This window comes from Micropterus dolomieu, linkage group LG01 (genome assembly GCF_021292245.1).
Source record: "Micropterus dolomieu isolate WLL.071019.BEF.003 ecotype Adirondacks linkage group LG01, ASM2129224v1, whole genome shotgun sequence".
Classification (NCBI taxonomy): Eukaryota; Metazoa; Chordata; class Actinopteri; order Centrarchiformes; family Centrarchidae; genus Micropterus; species Micropterus dolomieu.
The window spans coordinates 24,851,869-24,875,449 of record NC_060150.1 but is presented as its reverse complement, the minus strand read 5'-3'; the positions used below and the strand labels follow the sequence as shown (position 1 = coordinate 24,875,449).

The 23,581-nt window shown below is 40.2% G+C and overlaps 1 protein-coding gene across 1 annotated transcript; it reads left to right on the top strand.

The window, feature by feature from the left end:
• Positions 1-4,334: 4,334 nt before the first annotated feature.
• LOC123978742 lies at positions 4,335-23,342 on the top strand. Its single transcript, XM_046062188.1, has 4 exons — positions 4,335-4,435; positions 9,709-9,897; positions 18,134-18,190; positions 20,758-23,342. The coding sequence occupies exons 1-4, from the start codon at positions 4,345-4,347 to the stop codon at positions 20,763-20,765; spliced, it is 345 nt and encodes a 114-aa protein (XP_045918144.1). The 5' UTR covers positions 4,335-4,344; the 3' UTR covers positions 20,766-23,342.
• Positions 23,343-23,581: the final 239 nt, after the last annotated feature.

The following is a 23,581-nucleotide window of genomic DNA, read 5'->3' as shown; positions in this document are numbered from 1 at the left end:
TCAGCTGGCTCTCTGGTGCGGTCAGAACAACCTGGAGCTTAACACGCTCAAAACTGTGGAGATGACCGTGGACTTCAGGAGGAGCCCCCCCACTCTGCACCCCATCACCATACTCAACAGCCCTGTGTCTGCTGTGGAATCCTTCAGGTTTCTGGGTTCCCCTATATCCCAGGACCTGAAGTGGGAGCCCAACACTGACGCCTCAATCAAGAAGGCCCAGCAGAGGATGTACTTCCTGCGTCAGGAAGCTCAACCTGCCTAAGGAGCTGCTGATCCAGTTCTACACAGCCATCATCCAATCTGTCCTCTGCACCTCCATCACTGTCTGGTTTGGATCTGCCACCAAAAAGGACAGGAGCAGACTACAACGGAACAGTCAGGACTGCAGAAAAGATCATCTGCCAACCTGCCCTCCATTCAGGACTTATACATTTCCAGAGTCAGGAAACGGGCAGGAAACAAAACTGCAGATCCATCTCACCCTGGACACAGCCTGTTAGAGCTCCTCCCCTCTGGTAGGCGCTACAGAGCACTGTACGCCAAAACCAACAGACACAGAAGGAGTTTCTTCCCACAAGCCATCACCCTGATGAACAGCTGATTTCTGACTCAGTGTCAGGAACAATTCCTGTGCAATAACCCAGTAACTCTGTCTCTAATCAGTCACCTGTTTACTGGTTTCTGCTTATCATTTATTTATTCACCATTCTCTATTTCAGTGCTGTTCATACTATGTCATATTGTGTATATACTGTATACCAATTCACCTACCTCAGGTCATAAGGTCATAGGTCTTATTTATTTTTTCCTGCATCCTTTGCACTCTGATCACTGCACTATTTGTCAATATGTCTATATTGTTTTGTTCATAGTGTGTATGTTGGTGTTGTCTATACTGTAGTTTGTGTCTGATTTTATTTTATTATTGTGTTATGATATTTTTGTACGAGTAAGCACATTGTGAGCAATGTACAATCCTGAGTCGAATTCCTGGTATGTGTACACATACCTGGCAATAAAGCGGATTCTGATATCTGATATCTGATATTCTGATATTGTTTTAAAGTACCAAGTAGTCACACACTGAGAAAAATAAATCTTTATCCTACTGGTTTAACAATCACAGCGTAGCCCTCATAATTGTAATGAGGTGCCTAGAGATTCCCACCCCTAGGGGTGACGCATCGTGATGCATCCATCCATCGTCAACCGCTTATCCTGCGTACAGGGTCGCGGGGGGATGGAGCCAATCCCAGCTGACATCGAGCGAAAGGCGGGGTACACCCTGGACTTGTCGCCAGTCCATCGCAGGTGCATCGAGATATTGAATCAAATTGTTGACAGGATAATCGTAATCGAATCAAATCGTGCGTGAAGATTCACACCCCTACAATCAACCAACCAATAAACTGCAGCACAATCAAATTGAACTATTTATCATGCCAAGCTCGTGCCCTTTCACTCAATATTCTGCATTCACATAGATTTAGGCAGACAGTAGACGGCAGACTGGTTATCATTTTAGTGCATTTCCTTCACGACAGAATTTACTACCAGATGTTGTGTAGCTCCCTCACAAAAGGGGAAAACAACAACAGCCAGAATTATATGTTCAGAGTTTAAAATCCTATTACAAGAAAAACGGACATATTGCAGGCAACAAAAAAAGAGCTGGATGGAAGCAATATAGAAAGTATGTTGTGCTGTATAAGTTTAGCGAGCTATCTGGCGAGCTATTAACAGTGTAGCCGACATCGCCATAGAAACATATCATCACACATGTTTAGTTTTGCTGTCTTCCCATTCTCTCTGGCTGTTTGTTTGTTTCTCCTGCGCCATCCAGAAGGTGTTGTCCATCTGCCGTCTACCACCTGCCTTAGCAGTTAGTTATTACATTAACAGTTCAATTATATGTGATCTATATAACAACAATTTTGAATTTCATGTTTATATTTCAATACAGTGGCATAATGTCAAGTATGCCACTGATGCAATATCTTTTTCAAAAGTCTTCCAACAGCAATATTGGCCCTAGTTTGTGGTATGTTCATGCCTTATGATCTGTCAGATGACTTGAATCCTTTCTGCTGCTTCATCGTCGCTGTGCCTACTTGTCACGGTGCTTTATTGTTTACATACACTAGTGGTGTGTGAAAACAGAGGCTTAACCTTGACCTCTGCTTTTTTGACAGCCAGCCCTTTGTTGACTCCAGTGGGGCCACACCAATCTTTTGCTCAGGAAGTGGAAAACAGGAGCTCAGCTCAAAAGTTGGCGTCTCGCTGGGGTCACAAAACTGTTGAGTTTGACTTTCTCATCCCAGGATCTAAATCCATCCCACTGTAGGACCCAGGCTAATGAAAAGGCTCTTCCCCTGTGGTCATGTGGGGACCCACTGTAGAAATAGAAGCTGAAGGAGATATAAAGGAACATGCAAACTTGTATAGCCTAGTATTCAAATGGCTGTGATAGGTGTCATCATAAGTTAAATCATATCAGTTGATAGACTGGCTGGCGTGGATCACCCAGTGAACTTGGCAGGCGGCACAGATGACACACTGTGTACTAAACACACACACAGAGATGATGTGGGGTTAAATATGGAAACTGGGGCAGTGTTTCTGACCACCATGGCTTTGTGGTCGAGGCAGTCAAGAGCAGTCGTCCTGTGACACACCCTGGTCTCTGAAGCACTGGGGGCTCATTTAGTCTGATGATAGACTGGCAGTAAGTTTCCACCAGATTTTGGTACCTGGCAAGGGATTTGCTCCCTCTGTTTCAAACAGTTGTCATGTTTGTGATGGCTAATCCCAACTGGTTAGCTTTGTTAGCTTTGCCAGAGCAGTTATTGAGCTAAGCGTAGTTGCTGTACGTGCTGTGTTTATATGATAGTATTTGTCCATAAAAAAACGTTATTGAAGGGTTTCACTGGGGCATTGTCATGAGAAAGGCTTTCCCCAAGCACAAAATATAATTGTATGCTGTAGCGTTAAAATTCCCATTAAACCTGAACAGAAGGTCACTCAGGGTACTTTCACACCTAACTTCTTTGTTTGGGTTAAAACAAATCCTGGTCTGTTTGCCCAGTTAGTATGGTTCATTCGGGCTAATGTAAAAGCTGTCAATTAAACATGTTGAATGATTTGCTTAATATTAGCTCCCTTGTTCCGCTCAGTCGTCTGAAGGCAGCACATCTTCTTTGCAAAGTGTGAAGCAGTATAATGTTTTCAAGACATTGTGCATTTGGCATTCTTCTGGTATAGTTTTACCTGGTATATTGCCCAGATAATTTCTTGATTATCTGGGCATTAAAATGTTCTCATGTGGTTAGTAGTGCATTTTGGTTTGCTTGGAGTTTTCTGTGTGAAAAGAAACCGAACCAAGGGGAAAACACTCAAGTTAACAAACTGATCAACTGATTTGAGCAGAGCAAACAAACTATAGGTGTAGTGCCCTATAATATTGTGTACCTGTGCATCTGTTCTCCTTTTGGTAATGATTCGATGATACAGCAGATGGGGCTGTGGAGTTACAGTTAATGAGGACGCTTTAGGAAACAGACTGACCTCAGAAAACCACAGAAAACATGAGAATACAGTCCACACACTTAACAAATATTTTAGATTTTTCAGTGCAGGTATTAGCTTTAATGAACGTTAGAATCAAATATATTTACTGTAGGTTCATGATATACTCTTGTAGTCTGCAGTTAAGGAACAAAGGCTTCATTTATGTGTGGATGTGAGTATGGTTTGCAGAACAGCCAGGTAGAAAGGAAATCATTATAATAATTATATAAATGTAATAACTCAAAGGCGTAAGGATAGATCCTCTTTGCAGCAAATGTGTTCTCTTGAATCGTCAATGAGCAAGTCCTTAAAGCCTAACCTGCTGTTTGTGGATCAGCAGATGTTTTGTAGAAGGCAGAGATGTCAAATGTACTGTACACGACAACAGGAGAATTACAAAGATGGAGATAAACACAGTGTCTGAGCAGCAGAATAAGGCTAGCTGCTGCTGGCGTTATAGTTAGAAGATGACACAACATGACTCATCAGCTGATCTCCCCGACATGCTGATGACTGCTTGGATCTGTGTGTGTGTCTGTGTCTGTGTCCCTGTTTAGGTACAGATTGTGCTTCTGTGTTGCACAAAGTCATTCATTTCTTATCCTTGCTCATACTGCACAATCCAATCTGAAACTTTGCCTCCTTGTGGTGGAAAGACGTATAACATAAGTTATATTCACAATTTAGAAAGCTTTATTTTGACAAAATGCCCACCAGAGAGTTTGGACCTTGCAGCTGATAGACATTCGCTGTGTTTCTCAGGGGCCCCTCAGCAGGATGAATGGCATCACAGGCTTATTTCCAGGTCCCGTGGTCAATGCTCCAGTGGCTACTTTGATGGCACCTCAGGACACAAACCTGCAGCCTAGTACAGTTAACATCTGATTTTCTCCTTATCACCAAAAGCAAATAAATTTTGTCATTTTGTTCATAGTGCTTGTCAGATTTAAGACTTCATAGGCACTATGATGCAATAGACTTTAATTTAGTTTTTCTGATGTCATTGTGTGCAGCTTGAGCTTCAGTCTCTGCCTCTGTGTCTACCTTTCCGATTTGCCAAAGTTGACATTTTAAAAATAGCCTTGTTTTTAGATTGGCAACCATAAATCAATAAAAATGAAAAGTTATATTGGAGAGAGAGAGAGAGAGAGTTAGTTTATTTTAATTTTTAATATATATATATATATATATATATATATAACACATACTGTTTTATTTATTTTAATTTAATATAATATTTTCATTTTCTAACACACACATGCTTATTGTTTTACTTATTTACTTTTTAAAAATATTTTTACAGAATTTTTATATTTTATATATTTTTTTATTATTTTATTTTGTTTTAACACACACAAAAACAACTTTTGCTGTTTTATTTCCTTATCTAATGAAATGAAATTAATTGTCCTTATGTACTTTATATGTAGCTTTGGCAATATTGTTGCTATACATTCATGCCAATAAAGCTAATTTAAATTTGAGCAAAACACAGAGAGAGAGAGAGAGAGAGAGTAACGGTACACAAACTTCATAGTTCGGTATTTACCTCTGTTATGGGGTCATGGTAACGTATGTTTTCAGTAAAAAAAAAACAGAAAATACATTTTTTGTCAATGATTTTGAAAAATGTAAACATTCAACAGTTGCACATAATTCTTACTGTAACAGATAATGCACTCAAATACTGCATATTTGTCAATAAGAAAAAATAAATAACACAAATGTCAGAAATGCTCCATTGAAACACTCAGACCTGTTTATAATTCCTGAACATTTGCAGCTTGACCTTGTTTATACAGGGCAGGCACAGCAGACGGACTAACCTGCACAATTTAAGGGATATTACAGCATGGCTCAGGCACTGACCATATGCTTAAATTCATGTATGTATGTATGTATGTATGTATGACCAAGTGAGGTTGCATATCTGCAGCAATAAACACTCCAATAGCATTAGTTATTGCTTTGGCACAGTCTGAATCTTCAGTGAGAGGATGCGTGAATGCTGTGCAGAGAAGGACTCTCCTTCCAGTCTGTTTTTGTCTTGTTCAGCTAATCGACACATTCACATGATCAAACGTCATGAATTATGTTTGAAGTGTTTCCACAGACAACTTCAGTTGAACAGTGTTGGCTTGACACTAATTATTGACATTTTCACTGTAACTAACCAGGGACCTGTAATGCTTGCACAGTGCATCTCAAATCTTTTTCATCTTTTACAAATCCAAAATCTAAAAATATTAGAATAAAGAATGTAAAATACAGAAACATCGACCTGAGGAGAGCCTTTAATCTCAGTCTGGTTCAGTACACACAAACACAATCTTATGGAAGATTTCTGACTTGACAGTTGCCCAGTAGACACTCATTGACACCTCCCACCAGGAGGGTAAGCCACAGAAGGTCACTGCTGAAAGGGCTGACTGTTTGCAGAGAGCTTGATCAAAGCATATTTATGGAAATTTGAGTGGAAGGTTAAAGTGTGGAAGGAAAAGGTGCACTTTTGACAGGATTGTCAAACAAAGCAGATTCATGAACTTGGGGGAGCTTCCCAGAGTGGACTGAGGCTGGAGTCAAAGCATCAAGAGCCACCAGGCACAGATGTGTCCAGGAAATGAGCTACAAGTGTCACTTTCCCATTGTCAAGCAACTCCTGAATTAGAGACAACGTCAGAAGCGTCTTAAGCCTAGTTCACACTACACGATTTTTAGCCAGATTTGCTGCTCGGCGAGCTCGGCATACGTCAGGCTATGATCGGGGGTAAATCAGCGGTTGATCGGTGGTCGCCAGTCGTTATGTGTGAACTACTCAAATATCTGGCTGAGTCGGCAGCTTTTTCACCACAAAACACTTTTTACTCACTTCCAGCTCTCTCTGTAGCACAGACAATCCCTGCTTTGGCGGCTGTGGCTCAGGAGGTAGAGCGGGTTGTCCATTAATCGGAAGGTCGGTGGTTCAATCCCCGGCTCCTCCAGGCTGCGTGTCGAAGTGTCCTTGGGCAAGATACTGAACCCCGAATTGCCCCTGGTGGCTGTTCTGCCAGTGTGTGAATGTTAGTTTCTGTTTGAGCACTTAGGCTCAGTGAATGAATGTGTGTATGAATGGTGAATGCAGATGTAGTGTAAAAGCACTTTGAGTGGTCGAACTATACAAATACGGAGCATTTACATTTACCTGAGTGTGCTAATCCATTCTTTCACACAGATGTTTTTGTCTTTATAATTGGTATCTTTATAATAACAAAGAACAGCTGTTTCATGTGTAGGTTCGCGTCATTTGTTTTCTTGACAAAACGTAGTTTGGAGACCAGCATCGGGTGACAGAGTCGCTGTCAGCTCGTGTAGTGTGTGACCCCCTGTCACCGATCAGTCACGTATTGTGAACGCCTTGACTTCAAGACTCCTGTCACAAGATGGCAAGTTGTGTAGTGTGAACGGCACAGCCATCGGCCGACGCTGAAAATCGTGTAGTCTGCACAAGCCTTTACCTGGGCTATGATGAGACAGCAAACTGAACTGGACTGTTGCTCAGTGGTCTATAGTCCTCTTATCAGATGAAAATAAATTTTTGCTTTTCATTTGGAAATCAAGGTCATAGAGTCTAGAAGACGAGAGGACAAAATCCAAGTTGCTTGAATTCCAGTGTGAAGTTTCCACAGTTGGCCCATATTTTTTCTTTTTCTTCTTTTCAAAAATGGATAGCGCAAAGATTATCCCTAACATTTGCTATGTGTAGTTATGAGACCTTATCAAGAAAACATGACAAAATGCAGTTTAAAAATAAACTTTTTTTATTGTAATAAATAGTACTTTGAACATAAATGCAGCTGATTATGTCAGCTGATTGCTGTGTTCTGTTGTGGATTTGTAGCATTCCAAACAGGTGTTGCCACGCCGACAGGGCTCAACGTTAAACTGCAGCTGGCCCCACCGAAGACAATTTTTACTGGCCCTCCACTAAAATGTAATCAAAAAAATTAAAAAGGTTAACAAAACAATTTACTTTTAAAACAAAACATACTAACCAACTCAAACATGATGTGCTCTCTCTCCTACTGACAGCCATTTAATAAAAAAAAAAAATGGACACAGAGCAGCGGATACTAGTCGCCTCTATCTTGATTGACTTGTTGCCATGGTAGCAATGGTGCCATGGTAGTTGACTTGGTAGCAACCTGTCAATCACAAGGTAGTCCCGCCCAAAAGCATATGCTGCATTATTGTCTATTTGCCCCTAAATAGGACATAATTTACTAAAAAAACATCATGTTGTGTTGAAGAATACTTGAAACTAGCGACTGCGAGCATAAATTCATTAGGAAAGCGTTTACTGAGGTAATAATTCAGCTGAGAAGTAGCAACATTTTACCATTATTTCTAATGGAACTGGACTTCTTTTTGCAACCAGTGGTCCTGCCCCCTGTTGTCTGTTAGAGAGAATGCAGGTTTAAGTTCCGTCTGCATGGTTTCACTTTCAGACCCAGAGGTTGCCGCTGAGATTAGAGAAATAACATTTGACAGGCACTCGCCACATAACTACAACTCTGGATTGGACAACAGTGCGCGCCAAGAGCTGCAAAACAACTGCAGGATGTTGAGTTTCTAATTAATTTTTTTTTAAATACTAATGTTTTTGCACTGGCCCGATTGGGCCAATGAGCTAGTTCAACTGTCCCGACTTTACTTTTTATTTGCCCTGGGTCATCGGGCCACCTTTATTGTGCCCGGGCCGATAATATTGGTCAGTCTCTAAACCTGGTTTAAAGGGGCACCCCATTGTGTAGGAGCAATCAGTTAAATTGTGGTTATCACGATGATCAAATATAATAATAAATAATAACTTTAAGCAATATTTAAGCAATAAACTTCCTGGGGCACCATCCTTAAAGAAAATAATTAGCCACAGGGCGGCTGTGGCTCAGGGAGAGAGCAGCCATCCACTTATCAGATGATCAGGGGATGGCTTCCTTGGTCTGCATGTTGAAGTATCCTTGGGCAAGATACTGAGCCTCAAAATGCGCCCATCGGTGTGTGAATGCGTGTGAATGTTTGTTTCTGTTCTGATGATCAGTTGGCACCTTAGCCTCTGCCGTCAGTGTATGACTGGGAAAATTTGACGTAGTGTAAAATCGCTTTGAGTGGTCAGAAGACTGGAAAGGCGCTAAACAAGTACAGAACATTTACATTTAACAAATTAATTATTAATATGGAACTCTGATTAATAATTACATTAGTAACTACAACCAAAATTACCTAGCTAGTAGGTTCAAGGATTTGGAGTTCAGCAGGTTCACAAGCATATACTTAATATACACATGCATTTATTAAAAAGCTAATCAAAAGCAAAACACACAATATACAATCTAACTAAATGCATTAAGCTAAAGAACACAAGGAGTGTGTGTGTGTTGTGTGTGTGTATGAGGGTGCGTATCTGTGTATGTTTCTTTGTTCTGCCGCAGTATGGGCTGAAGGCTAGCATGCTGGATGATTAGCTGGCTGAACACTGAAAACTGGTGACCTAAAGCTCAGGCTTGGGCTGATAGCTGGGAACACGACTTAGAGGACACTTTCTTGTGTGCAAAAGACAAGACCGCCTCTTTGTGATGTTTACTATTTGCCTTCCTTCAATTTTTAAAAGTCAGAATTCAGGTCATATAGTTCATCAAAATAATCTTTGTTGGCTTGGTCGGAGGTGAGGCATGTTTCAAAATAAGTTCAGATTAAGTTACACAATGTCACACAACAAATTACTCTATGGGGTCCATTGGTCCTTACAGATGAGAACGAGTCGCCTGCATGTTAACACCACCTGTTTTTAAGGCATAAATACATTACAAAAATACACACACAAATATCTCGGTATAATGATATGGTTGTCTGCCATATTGCACATAAATAATAATTCAGCTATATCGGGCATGCATCTAGCTCTCTGTGGAATTGCCTTAAAGATAATCAGTACAAAATATGTATTTGATTTTTTTTCTTAAAAAATCTAAATCTAAAAAGATGAAAATCATACAAGTTGTTCTTTATTTTCTATTTATTTAATAAATCTGTATATATATAGGTGATGACATGTTCTCTTGTTTATTCCTCTGTGTGTGTGTGTGTGTGTATGTGTGCGCGTAGCCATGGCAGAGTTAGACCTGAGTCTGAGCGATGCACTGACAGACAGCGTTCCCCAGCCAGGCCCGGAGAGCCTAGTGGAAAGGGACTTTGTGGCTCAGCTGGAAGCGGAGGCCTTCGATGATCAGGTGGGGGAAACTGTGGGAAAGACGGACTACATTCCCCTGCTGGACACCGACGACACCAGGGCAGGTGAGACTGATATCATGTAGCCCACTGAAGCATGGGCAATGTATTATTCATCATGACTAAAAGCACAATAATAAAAGTGAATAAGATAAGAAAAACTAACTCAGAGACTTAAGCTGATGATACATGGAGCAACTTTTAGAGCAATGGTGCTGGGCAATGTTACTGTCAATGGTAATGAGTAAAGATCACTGCTGTAATCCCCTTCTCCCACCACTCCGCCACCCTCCCTGCACCACCGCTATCCGTTCAAAACATAGTCGGACTTGCCACCAGCAAGATTGCCCAGCAACATTGCTCAAAAAGTTGCCCCGCTTTAGGAGCACTTTGGGGAAAAAGTTCCCACTGAAATGGAATCACAAGATCACAACATATTTTCAAGCTCAGCCTGTTTGATATTGATCCGTGCAGACAGTTTTTTTTGTGTCCAGGTTTTTTATATGCTTCCACCCCAACACAGTGGAATTGAATGGACCTTTGGTCTGTACTGCTAAAAACATTGAAAATATATCTGTGAACATTCTCAATCATCCTGTGGAAGGCAACTGCACTTGCTTTAGATTCTATTCTAACTTCCAGTTAAGATACTGATCTGAGGCTTTTATTTTTACAAAGTAGGTCATCCCAAGTTTCCTGTTACTGGAACTTTTATTTTGATAAACAAGCATGAAGCATCATCCTGAGGTTCTTGTTAAGACACAGCCAGTCTATGGGGCTTTTATAAAAAAAACAGAACAGAAAACAGAAATGGATGGAAACCAAAATGACAGTGTTTTTGTGTGTGTGTGCCTGCCTACATTGTGTTTCCTATACTCTTAGTTTAAAGGTCCATGATTTGAATAGCCCTTATATTGCACGAACGATTAGAAAAATAATTCATTTGAATGATTCATAGCTCGAGTAAAAGTCCTTATGCAGAATGGCTCATTTCACAATAATAAATATCAGTGGATTATAGTTAGTAATGCATTAGTGTATTAGCATCACTAATGTTGCAGGTGCTAAAGATGGGGCTACATTTAAGTACTATATATAGTGCTGGGTACCATAATCCATAATATTATGATTGATTTATATTTTGTATTAATGATCTAAATCTACAAAAATAACTAGTAACTATTGTTGTCAAATAAATGTAGTTGAGTAAAAAGTACAATATTTGACCCCAAAATGTAGTGGAGTAGATGTACAAAGTAGCATAAACGGGAAATACTCAAGTACCTTTAAATTGTACAGTACTTGAGTAAACGTACATTACATTCCACCACTGTGAAGATGTGTGAAGTGTGAGGCCTACCTGGTTGTGTCAAATTGACCTAATTAGCTCATCTCGATCAGCTGTGTGATCCCCCTGAAATCAAAGGTTGCCATGGTGATGGTGACCGCTTTGTAATTCCTGGCTCAGTCTCATTTGTGTGCTATAAAAGGCCATGTCAGAATGACTTATTTCAGGAATATGGTGCGATGTACCAACTAGGGCTGAACGATTAATCGTTTTCAAATCAAAATTGCAAAATGTAAGTTAATTATACACTGCATCGTTTAAAACTGTCATGCAGTTACAAATTCATTCTGTTGTCATCCTTCTGTGGCAGATCTGCTCGTCAATCACAAGCTCCATGAGCCTCCTGTTAAAATCCTGGGAGTTTTGTTATGACTGGTCACACTATTTGTGATTAATAGTAGGATTTGTGTTATGCCACGCCCATTTCTCGCATTTGTAGTGCTCCCTTGTGGTTGATTTGAAAGAAACTTTCAGTGTATGCGTGAGGTCCTTATGTGGACATATCCTGGAAATTTGTCTTGATCGGGCAAACATTATCTAATTTGTAGCCTGATTTGCCTTATGTCATACAGTTTTTTTGCATTTTTGCATTTATAGTTCTTAACATCTGATTATATAGTCTATTTTGTGTTATTCCACGCCCATTTCTTGCATTTTTAGTGCCACCTCGTAGTAGATCTGTGATGGTTGGCCAAATGGTTGCTGATTTATGTCCATTTAATTCCAGAACCACTCCCCTTTTGAAGTTCATTGGTCAATATTTTGAAGACTAAGTGAGATACCGACAAGCTTTGGATAACTTTTGATCAGCTTGGTCCAATGATAAGCCAGTGAAAATTTGGTGGCATTCAGACCTACGGTCTAGGAGAAGATTTTAAAAATGTGTTTTTCAAAATGGCAGAAAACATTTCTAGATGGACCTTAATGGTTCTTGAGGCTTTTTTGTAGAACACACTCAGCTGGACTTTCCAGCTTCATGTAAGTCAACAATTCTTAATCTTACTTCTTCTGAGAGCTCTTTTGTTTGAAGCATGGTTCACATCAGGCAGGTTTCATGAGAATGCTAATAATAAATCATCCTGAATGACAGCAGATCTCATCTTAAACCATTACTGGCTAGTGTCATGTATGTTATATATTATTATATATATATTATCATACTGTAGAGAATAATGCAGTTGAATGACAAACTATACCCCACTCTTTACACCAGTCATGATATGAAATCTACAGCATAACTTTCTGATCAGGTGCCGTCATGCTGTTGTGGAAGCCCACATAAGTTTTGTTTTATGTTGCACAGACTGTGACATTACAGAGTTATTGTTTTCCTTTAGCTTGAAATAATCCCATACTCTGGACACTTTCTTCTTCGTGCCTCACTATTTTCTCTCTCTTCCTCCACTTTGCAAACAGCGCCATCATAAACACGTTGTGTTCACACAGCGTAAGTGCGAAGTGTGACAGTAATAAATGTCTGTGTGAAACAGTGCGCTATATAGTTAGCATACTTTAGTTTAGTTTATGCTACTTTGTATATCTACTCCACTACATTTTGGGGTCAAGCATCGATGCAAAGAATTTGCGTCAAAGCTTTTTAGTAATCAAATAAATCAATTTAATAGATGAATCGTTTCAGCCCTAGTTGAATGCATCTAATACTACATGACTGTCTACAACGAGGACCTGCAACTTTGAGATTTCATTTAACTATAACTACAACAACAGCTGTTTCACATCTACAGTGTCACACAAAGAGGAGCTAGATAACTTTGCCTGGCAGGAAGCCGTGTTATGTTGTTGTTGTTGATCATTTCCGTCACGCCGACTATAAAAGTCGGCTCGCAGATATATTTAGAATACATCAGAAACTATAGTTTAGTGGTTTATTACCGTTAGAGCTCCTGACAAACATGGCATTAGCTTTGTGGCTAAACGGGCAGCATTAGCTGCTGTAAGTGATTTTAGAGAATATTAAGAACTGATGAACTAGGGAGAAATGGTGGGACCGTTCGCTAGAACTGCAACATTGTTTCAGAAATAAATCTACAATCACTTTTGTCAGTAGCGTAGCCAGTAACACCCACCTACCGTAACATTAAACTGCTGTGAGCCGGGAGGAAACCGGGAGAGGGCAGTGAAAAACAGGAGGGTTAGCAAGTCATGAATGTTTTCCGGAAAGGAGAAGTGATTGGGGCTACTTTGATTATTATTCAATGAAGGTTAAAGTCAAGGGCAACTGGACTTGGTTGAAGATACTGGAAGATGTTTCGTCCCTCATCCAAAGGACTTCTTCAGTTCTGACTGACTGGCAGGGAAACTCAGCTATTTAACCTCAGTGGGGTCGTTTGCCAGGATCGTCGATCCTGCTGGTTCGTTAGTCTCCTGGTTGCTGTAACGACAGTCGTTACAGTCATTAGGACTACTCGAGGCCAAGACTGAACGACCATCGTTGGTATCTTCACCTAAGGCCAATAGGTTACGTTTGTTGAGTTTCCTGGGAAGTGATGAAAGGACAGCATTGTAAGTATGTTGTTGCGTTTGAAAAGAAGGTCAAACGCAACAACATTGTGATTCCATACATGTCTGGAGTATCACAGAAACTCAGGAGGATTTTCAACAAACACAACATCCCTGTGTTTTTTAAACCCAAGAACACACTAAGACAGATGCTGGTACACCCCAAAGACCGCACACCCAAACACAAGAAAAGCAATCTAGTGTATGCGGTCCAATGCAGTGAGGAATGCACAGACCTGTATATTGGGGAGACTAAACAACCACTACACAAACGCATGGCTCAACTCCTCAGGTCAAGACTCTGCAGTCTACTTGCATCTGAAGGACAGAGGACACTCGTTTGAGGACCACCAGGTGCACATTTTAGACAGAGAAGATGGATGGTTTGAAAGAGGTGTCAAGGAGGCCATCTATTCCCGGGTCGAGAAGCCGTCATTGAACAGAGGAGGGGGTCTACGCCACCACTTATCCCCCACTTACAATGCTGTCCTTTCATCACTTCCCAGGAAACTCAACAAACGTAACCTATTGGCCTCAGGTGAAGATACCAACGATGGTCGTTCAGTCTAATGACTGTAACGACTGTGTAAATATTTAGAATCAGTCAGAATCATTTGACCTGCATCTGTAGCCTGAATTATTGTACATCCTGCTTTGTGGTAGGTCCCCTATAACAAAAACAATAGACAAAAAGCATTAGATCGGCTTGAATCAGAAGCTTTACTTCCACATCTGAGTCTGGAGCACAATTATTCACAATCATAACACTCACTTTAATCTGGAAGTGGAACAAAATCAGCTGGAGTTTGGTGTTGTTCCTTCATGTTTACATCAGGAAATTGTAACAAAAGAGTGCACGCTTGGTGATACTGTACTGTGAGAACAAAAAGAAACAAGATTAGTTAATTTGTGTGACAATAGAATCGCAGATTAAGGTTACATGAAGAATTTTTATACATCAGACTGATAACACCTAGTAACAAGTGGGAAACCCTTTCTCTACTGATGAATAATATGAAAGAGGCTACTTTCGACTTCCTACTGTCTCCTGGGTTAACACTCCTGTAGCTTGGTTGCTCCTGTGGGATAATCATAATTTGGTACTGCAAGTGCACAGGCTACTGAAGCAGCTCCTTAATGGTGTTAAAACTGCTTCCCCCTGAGGTAATCCATGTAAAGCAAACCTGAAGTTTGTCTGCTTTGTGTTTGCAGCACAACAATGGAGTCATTTAGGGTACTTCTCCACAATCAGAACAGATCATTTTGAAAAACATGACATGTTTTAGAGATTCATTTGCTTGCTTCATCTAAATCATCCTTTAAAACTTGGTTGAAGATGTGAGGACTGTGCTTGAAACTTTAGGTGGATGCAAATGCCATGTTAGTTAGATGCTCAGTTAGATGATCTCTAACTGAACACTAAAGAATGCCAAACATAAATCAGTTACCATACAGCAAGTAGTCTGCCTTAAGTAAAAGTAGAATAGGCATATCTCCGCATGATGCGGGTAGTGTCGGTATCCTGCCTTTAACACATTAATTGTCTTACCTTACATACTGGAGGCCACTTGGTGTGTGAGGGTAAGTGATGCTGCTGGAGCCACAGGGTACTGTGAGTGTGGATAGTGGTACACCAGCTTGCTCTGGCTGATCCAAAAGGACCTGGAAAGTTTCCTGCACTAATACTCGTCCCTGGGCTTCTTTGCTGCGGAAGCCTGAAACTCCCAAGATTCCTTGCACTTCTTTCTTTCCCATAACTGGTTGTTGTTGAGTCAACTTGAGAGAAGAAAAAAACTTTCAGACACAATAGGTGCTTAACAGTGCAAATGCTGCACTTGGGCTTTAGAGACGCTTTTAAGGACTCCTAAAAACATAAAAAGTCCCTGGCATGTAATGGGGGGATTAAGGTCATGAGCCTTTATTTTACGCATGACGTTACTTGGTTATTCCCATGAGTATGGGATACCAAATGCTTGCTTTTAGTGTGGCTAACTTGTGAAGACCTGAAAAATAGATAAATAAAGATAATAGATAAACACAGGTACACGTGCTGTAAATAAACTTAAATACACACAGGTACACATTGTCTTTTCTTAGTGTTCATCTGGTTCCACAGAGGAGAAATGACTGAAGTCACTGACAGACGGCTGCAGGGCGGTGTTGCCAGTGATCAACTGTGGCATGCTGTGTGCATTTAGACCAACGCAGATATGCTGACGCATCGAGTGCCAAACAGCAGGGCGAGGCAGTCCACAAAGTATTGTCCTCTGTCAGCAGGAGAGCTAGATGGAGGAAGCACAGTTTGTTTTTTTTTCACCAGAGTTGTTGGTTAGGTGCCCTGATGCACACGTAATGTGCCCCCGTACTGACCGATGTGTGTTTGATGAGTCTGTACACATAATAGTCATACCTTGTGTGTATGTGTGTTTTTGCATGTGCTTTTAGGTGTTTGCATGCCTACAGGTTGTGTGTGTGTACTGTACATACGCATGTATTGACTGCAGAATGGCATTTTTATTAGTTTGTGTGTGTGAAAGAGAGAAATGGTCCTGTGACTTGTATCACAAAGTAGGATTAGTTGGTTTACCAGCTGTCTTTAGGCATAGTAGCTTTGTTTGTACAAAGCCTGCTCACTTTTAACCTGGTTAGATCACCATGGTAGCATATGCTGCACGGCTAAACTTCTCCATAGCAGGTTAATGACTGATCAATTGGCTCACAAAGTACAGAGTTTACAATAAAGTAACAAGCAATAAAGAACAAGAGAGGCTTTTTTCATAGATCAGTAGAATCACTTTGCTCACTATATTAATTATTTTAGAGAAAGAAGAAATTAGTTTTGCATCACTATGTGTCCACATACTTTACCACACTAGGAGCAGACATACCTGGTGATTATAGCTACCCATGAGTTGCGCACACGGATGCACTCACTGGTAAGTAGCTCAGTAAAAGTGCATCATTTTGGTCAGATGGAACTTATCAGACATTCCTTTTTTTTCTTCATGTCTGCAGATTTTTTTTTCTTCTCGTTTTTTTTTTTGACTGTACTTTTCCAGTAAGGAATAAGACTGCTATCAAGCAAACATGGATGTCAGCAATTAGGGATGCACAGAATGTTCAGCCCCCGAAATTAATTTGCCGAAAATAGCAAAAAAAGCACTTTCGGTGTTTGGCCTAAAATTTACCAAACAATTAACGTTACATTTTGACATGTCGGCAGTGTGGAAACCTTTTAAAGTGTCTGAGAAAGACGCAAAACTTGCTGTTTGCAGACACCGTTCTGCTGAATTGTCTCCTAGCACATCCACTCCATCTGTGGCTGACTTCTTAGAAAAGGCAACAAACGGTCTGAACCACTTTTGAGTGTTCCTGTCACTCGTTTCTGAGAAGGCGATTAAGCTAGCCGCACCTACATTTGGAGTGCACATGTATTCAAGCCTTTATGGTAAATCCACTGAAATGGACCAGTGCGAGCTGACAGGCAGGTTAGAGACTTTATCCTGACAGTTTCTCTCTTTACAAAGACAGGTGTTGAAGTATGGGAGTCCTACCTGAAGAGAGGCTGTGAAGTCTTCATTTTACGCGATACGAGAACCACATACAACATTATTTAAACTGGGTCGGACTTGATGAATTTAGCGTGAGGATACACATGTGACAACATTTGGTTTTCAAAATAAGGTGTCTATACAGTATGGAAATCAGATTAATTGGATTATATTCACAAAGTGTAAAATGTATTACACGTGTCCATTAAAAGTAAATGGATAAGAAAAAAAGATTTAGGCCCCTTTGTGGCTCACCAGTAGAGGTAGATCAGGTTGTCCACTAATTGTAGGGTTAGTGGTTCAGTCCCTGGCTTGTTGAAGTGTATTTGAGAAAGACAGCAAAGCCCAAATGGCTTCCAATGGTTAGACCAGCATCTGGTATGGTAGCTCACTGCCATCTGTGTGTGGAGAGTGTATGGGTGAATGAGGAACAAATTGCGAAGCAGTCAATTTACCAAAATCTTTGTGGTGTATGTGCATGTCTATAAATGTGTTCGTTTGAGTCAGTAATGTGCAGTGATTCATCAGTCTGATGTCACACAGTATCACCTCCTTCAGCATCTCACACTGACACCAGTCAATATGTGCTGTCCTCTGCTTGCCCCAGCGTGACCACAACAGGCCTGTGTGCTTTTAACAGGCACATTCACAGGCAGACGACACACACACACCTACTGCTCAGCGACTACAGTGAGGTGCCCTTTAAAAAGCCTTAAAAGTCTGGGTCAGTGGTTTCCATTTAATACCAGGCTCAGTCTGTCATATTTCTGCTGTACAAACCAATATGATGCAGTTTGATTTTTTTGGCCCGTCAAGTCATTAGCACTCAGATGGAAGTAATGCGTTTGCTTGTTTTTGTGTGTGTGTGTGTATGTGTGTGCAGACATGGGTACTACGTTGGAGAATGGAGAGCAGGAAGCTCATGGGGTGCAAAAGCCTGGTAAGAAATATCCCACAATTCCCTCTGCCGTTAATCAGTCTGCTAAGGCCACAAGGTCATCCTCATCCAGACCTGTCTTTTCTTGTCTTTCGACCTTGGTTTGCTTTCTTCTTGTTCTTCCCCTCAGCTCGATTGTGTGTGTTTGAGTGTGCCCTTAGTATTATTAGTTGCCTTTCAGAGCAGGATGTGAACTGCTCTGATTGCTCTCAGAGTACAAGGCTGTGGCTCTTTCTTTTTTTCAGTCTGAGTAGTTGAGCTGAAGAGGATAAGATATAATATTAATGCTAAATAGGAATTTCCTAGGGAACATTAAACATTAACAGTTTTTTTTCAATTGCTAACATGCAATGGTCAAAACTGAAGCCACTCTTCATACATCTGCATTATCAACGAACCGTTAATCTCACCTACAAAACCATACAATACCATAACACTGGCAACAACTCTCACTCAGAAAGCACACATTGTCAATCATAACACACAGACCTATGAAACACTAACAGCATTACATAAATAATGAATTTTTGTCTTTGAAGTTTGAATGATTTTTTAACATAAATCAGTACTTCATAATAGAATAAGAATAACTATGTATTTTCAATGTATTGATTGTACTTAAGTACCACCCCCACTAAACAATGGAAGGGGAAACACTGCAGGTGTTTCAAAAGTTTTTAAATCAGTCAAACAGTGATATTCAGTATCTTGCTGTAACTTGTACAGTATGCACAACATTTTATTGATTGCTCAGTGTTGGATCAAATGACATCAAAATAATTGAAAACACACCCAAAACTAGCAGAATGATATTTTTTCCCAGAATTTTCTCACCAACATATTGACTGTAAGTGTTTTAAGTTTAAACTGACAAAAATATCCGAGTCTGGCACATGTGTAGTCACTGCCTCAACTTGTGAGAAGGTGTGTGGAAACAATTTCTCACCAGTAGCTCAGTCAGTTGGTCATCTACTCTAGGGAACTGAAGTTCCAGGGTTCAAATCCCCAGGTGACCAAGTCTGACTTGCCAACTATGGGTGTGTTCAGATCATAGTGAGTCAAAGTTTTCCTATTGTACTTGGATCCCGTGACACTTTCTTATTATTTTTCTGTGCTAATAAGTGTTTGTGCAGCAAAAACCTTAAAACCTGGAAACACGCAATTTTGCTGGTGGGTTGAACATTTCACCCAGTAGTCGGGTACATATACTTATCCTCTCTGACCTCAAGGTGACGCTGTAATAATCAAGTTTGCGTTTCCTCAATTATCTTTAAAAAAGGTTGGCTTCAAGTCCAAATTCTTTAATCACTTTAATCTCTGAAGTCATCGGTGTCTTGTCTTCTCCTCTGAAAATGTCAAATGATGTATTTTTCACGACTTGCTCGGATCCACGATCATTGCAGCTATATTTGTTGATTGAGATGACTTCCTGCTTGGTTAAGATTAGAGAAAAGGCAGTGATGATGACATTAATGAGGTGTCATGTTACCATGGTGACGGAGTAACTGGTCTCTCACTCATTTCTTTATTAAATACATAATGTAATAATTGTCTGCTAAGGTGCTGCACTTGGTGAAGCTATATCTCTATTTTACACACTAGTGAACTTTGGGAAGAATAGAGCTGTCAAACCTGCTCACTGCCGTATTTTATGTACTGTGTATGTTCCATTGAAGCCTCGTTTAGATGGATGTTGGTGACAGTGGAAGGAGGGATCAGCATGTAAATCAGACATCTGTGTCGGCATGTTCACTGCTTAGCTGTCTGGCTGTTTGCATGAATTTGTGCATGTGTGTATTTCTAATAAAGAGAAAAACTGTTGGAAGGATGCTTAAGTTTTGGTTAAAGTCTGTCTCTCGTTTCTAACACTATAACGGTCATTAGATCGACAGTAATAGAGGAGTACAGTGTGAGGTGTGATAATTTTTTTCCCCCAGTGGGCCTACTTTAGTAGAAAGAGCATCTGGCCTTGTCGAGGAGCATTGGATTCATTCATCACTGTTATTGCAGCAGACCCCAGGGAGAGCACACAGGCGGTATAAGTAGTAACTGGGTCAGAGAATTGAGAGCGCAAGCTGAATCCTGACAGAGCAAATGCAGATGTGTGTATGTGTGAGTGTGTACTGTATGTGGTGAGACACTGCATGCCACCAATGCATGACACGTGTCTGCATGGCACATAAGTATATGAAGAGCATTATTCATTTCTGGTGTATAGCCCTCGGAATAAGATAAATCTTCTTTTTCTCATGTAAGTCAAGTATTTGACATTGGTTAGATGAGTTTCAGTTGATTTTGTGACAGCTTTACTAACCTGATTTCTTCCCTTTCCCCCCTTATCTCTTCCCTTCATTCTATTTTTTTCTTCTTGTCCCTCTGCATAATTATATTCATGCTCTTATTTCTTTTTTCCTCTTAATTTCTCTTTCTGTTGATGCACTTTTAAAACTTTTTTCCTCTTTTTTCCCCTTCCTTTTGATTGCTGTCATCGCCATTTTTTTTTTTACTGTACTTCCCTTTTCTCCCCATTATTTCTCTTCTCTCCTACTTTCCCAATGCCCGTGCTTCAGAGGACTAGAACCTGCCTCCATCGCCAGCCGACTATTAATCAGCTGTGCTTTCGTGCACCTCTCCCCTCTCCTTGTGCAACACACACACACACACACACACACTCACTCACTCACTCACTCACTCACTCACTCACTCACTCACTCACTATGGCATGTGACAGAATTCACACACAACCATATATGTACACACACGAACATGCACACGAAGCCATGTTATGCTGCGCCGCATGATTCACTCTGGGCGAACTGGATATCTTTGACACACCACTGTTTTTGGACATCCACACGGTAGGGCTGTGCGATATGACGATATCTGTCGTTTGACGATAGAAAAACATCTATCGTTGACAATTATGCTCTATAGTTTATATCCTTTTGTCGGAAATTCCACACTTTACCGTAATATTTTGGTGAGGGAACGGCGCTATGCACCGCGGTGAAGTTAGTTTTACTTTGGTATTCGACATCTATTGAATGTCCTAGATAAAATAAATATACAACTTTCTTCACCGTGGTCCGTTCTTCCACATGTGCCGGTGTTGCGGAGAACAAATTGCATTAAATATATTGGGCGAGCCACAAAACACTATCCAGCAGTTCCAGCCATGATGTGTATCAGTCAGGTAACGTTAAATGTCTTGCCCAGGGACATACAGCTTACTTTCTAGTTCACCAAGACATGCTGTTGTTGTGGTGTTAGCTGTAGCAGCAGGAGAGCAGTGAGTGTTGCTGTCTGGAGCTGCTGTGTTTCTCTGGGACCGTCTCGTCCTCTCGTGATAGCTTTGCAGCAGAAAGAAGCGTCAGTTTGCTAATCCACAACCTAGCTAACATTAGTTACATTACTTGCTGTGTCATTGTTCACTCTATCATGGTATTTTTCAAGGTGTTGGATTTACCCCACCTTTATAATGCAGATAAATATCCCGAGTTCCAGTTGGAAATGCCATATTTCATTGAATTAACTAAAAATGTTCTATTCTGGCATATATATCGTTATTGGGATATATCGCACAGTCCTAACACACCGCCAAATTTGAAATTCAGGTAGCTTTTTGTTTTGTCTGTAGTTCTTCTTGGACCACAATTACCACTATTATTTATTTCCACTGTGACCAATGAAATGTTTTCTCCTTGTCTGTTTCTTTATTATTTCTTATTATTTGTAAATCAAGTGTATTTTTCCAATTTTAACAAAAATACTTAAAAATTCAATTCAACTTTACATAATTAAAAGCCTACTGTGGCATAAGCAAATAACTTGAATAATTCACATCTCTCTAGTTTCTTTCTCTCTGTATCCCTATCATGCTGAAACAGACAGGAAGTTCATAAGTTCATGTCCTCACATACACACTGGCACAGACACCATCCAGCAGCCAGCCCTTGTCCTCCTGTCTGAAAGCTTTCAGACTGAGTTGCCAACGCTGCAAGCTGGATCTGTCAACACCCAGAAAGCAGCACACATGTGCACACACACAAAGAAACACACTCCCATATTAACCCAGTAATGGACTATTTGTATTTTTGTCTTTTTATTTTATTTTAATGAAATGCTTGTAACACATCGGCCCTCTTTGATGACCTCGCTTGAAAGTGTCTGAGCTGGAGGGCCTTGGTAGCTGGATAGTTACAGCGCATGCCACATGGTCGTAACAGTCTCACCAGTCGCCAGTTTGGTTCCAGCCATTGATCACTGTTGTGTGTTATACCGCTCTCTCTCCCCATTTTCTGTCTACCTCTTCACCTGTCACTATCAAATAAAGGTAACAAATGCCCCCAGAAATCTTTTTTTTTAAGTCTCTGAACTGTTAAACCTGGACTCTCTCTGCTTTTCACTATTTTCAATATATCTTTAATCTGATAGTCAGAGGAGTGAAGTACTAAAGCCAGTCTTTCAGTAGACAATCATTAATGTAAACAATATAAGAAATATCCCAATAATCTCTGACCTGCCCTTGAATCATTTTTTGAAATCTTACTTATGTCTGTTTACTTACTAATAATGCTATGTATTTGTTGTCCCTGTAGCTGTGATTTATTGTATAGGCAATACATTCAGTAAGTCAATCAAATGTTTTCATTCATTGAAAACTAACTTATCAGAATGTATCGTTAAAATGCCCAGTTAGCCATTTAACTTTCTGCATGTTTAGATCGGGAAGGAATTATGTTTTTTTTTTTCTTGTGTAAGTTGGTTGAACTGACCCTTTTAGAAGAAATTTTGACCGAGACCTAGTAATGTTCTGTGGCTTGCCATAAAAGGTTATTTTCTTTAATGATCTAATGAGTCATTGGCCTAACAGAATTAAATGTCAAAGTGTGTGATTTCTAAACTGACACACTTCAAACACAATGTCAGCTACATACACCACAACAGTATTTCACCCTGCATTATAAAGTATTTATTTATATTTAACTGTTAGAAGCATATACATATCATTCTGTATGTGTGCCACAAAATTTAGATTCCACCTCTTTTATGTGTTTGTTCCCAAAGATATTTTATCTCAGTGTCCTTCTTATAGACGTGCCTCTCTCTGTTGTCAGACTGCACCTTCTGCTAATAAACTGATATATAAAACACACTTACCTGGCTTTTGGGTTTCTCTTTCTTCTTTTAACCAACCTCAACTAAACCTCTTATCTAATGTCTGACTGCTGCTGCTTTTTCCTTCTCTTGGTTTCTCTATTCTTGTCCCTCACAGCCTTTTTTATTTTGAGTGCAGTGTTATTTCCCTTTTCAGATATTTCTTATATCTTAGCTTTCTAAGAGAACTAGACGCTTCATCATTCTGGCTTTAACCTTTGGATGCAGTGGGTTTGT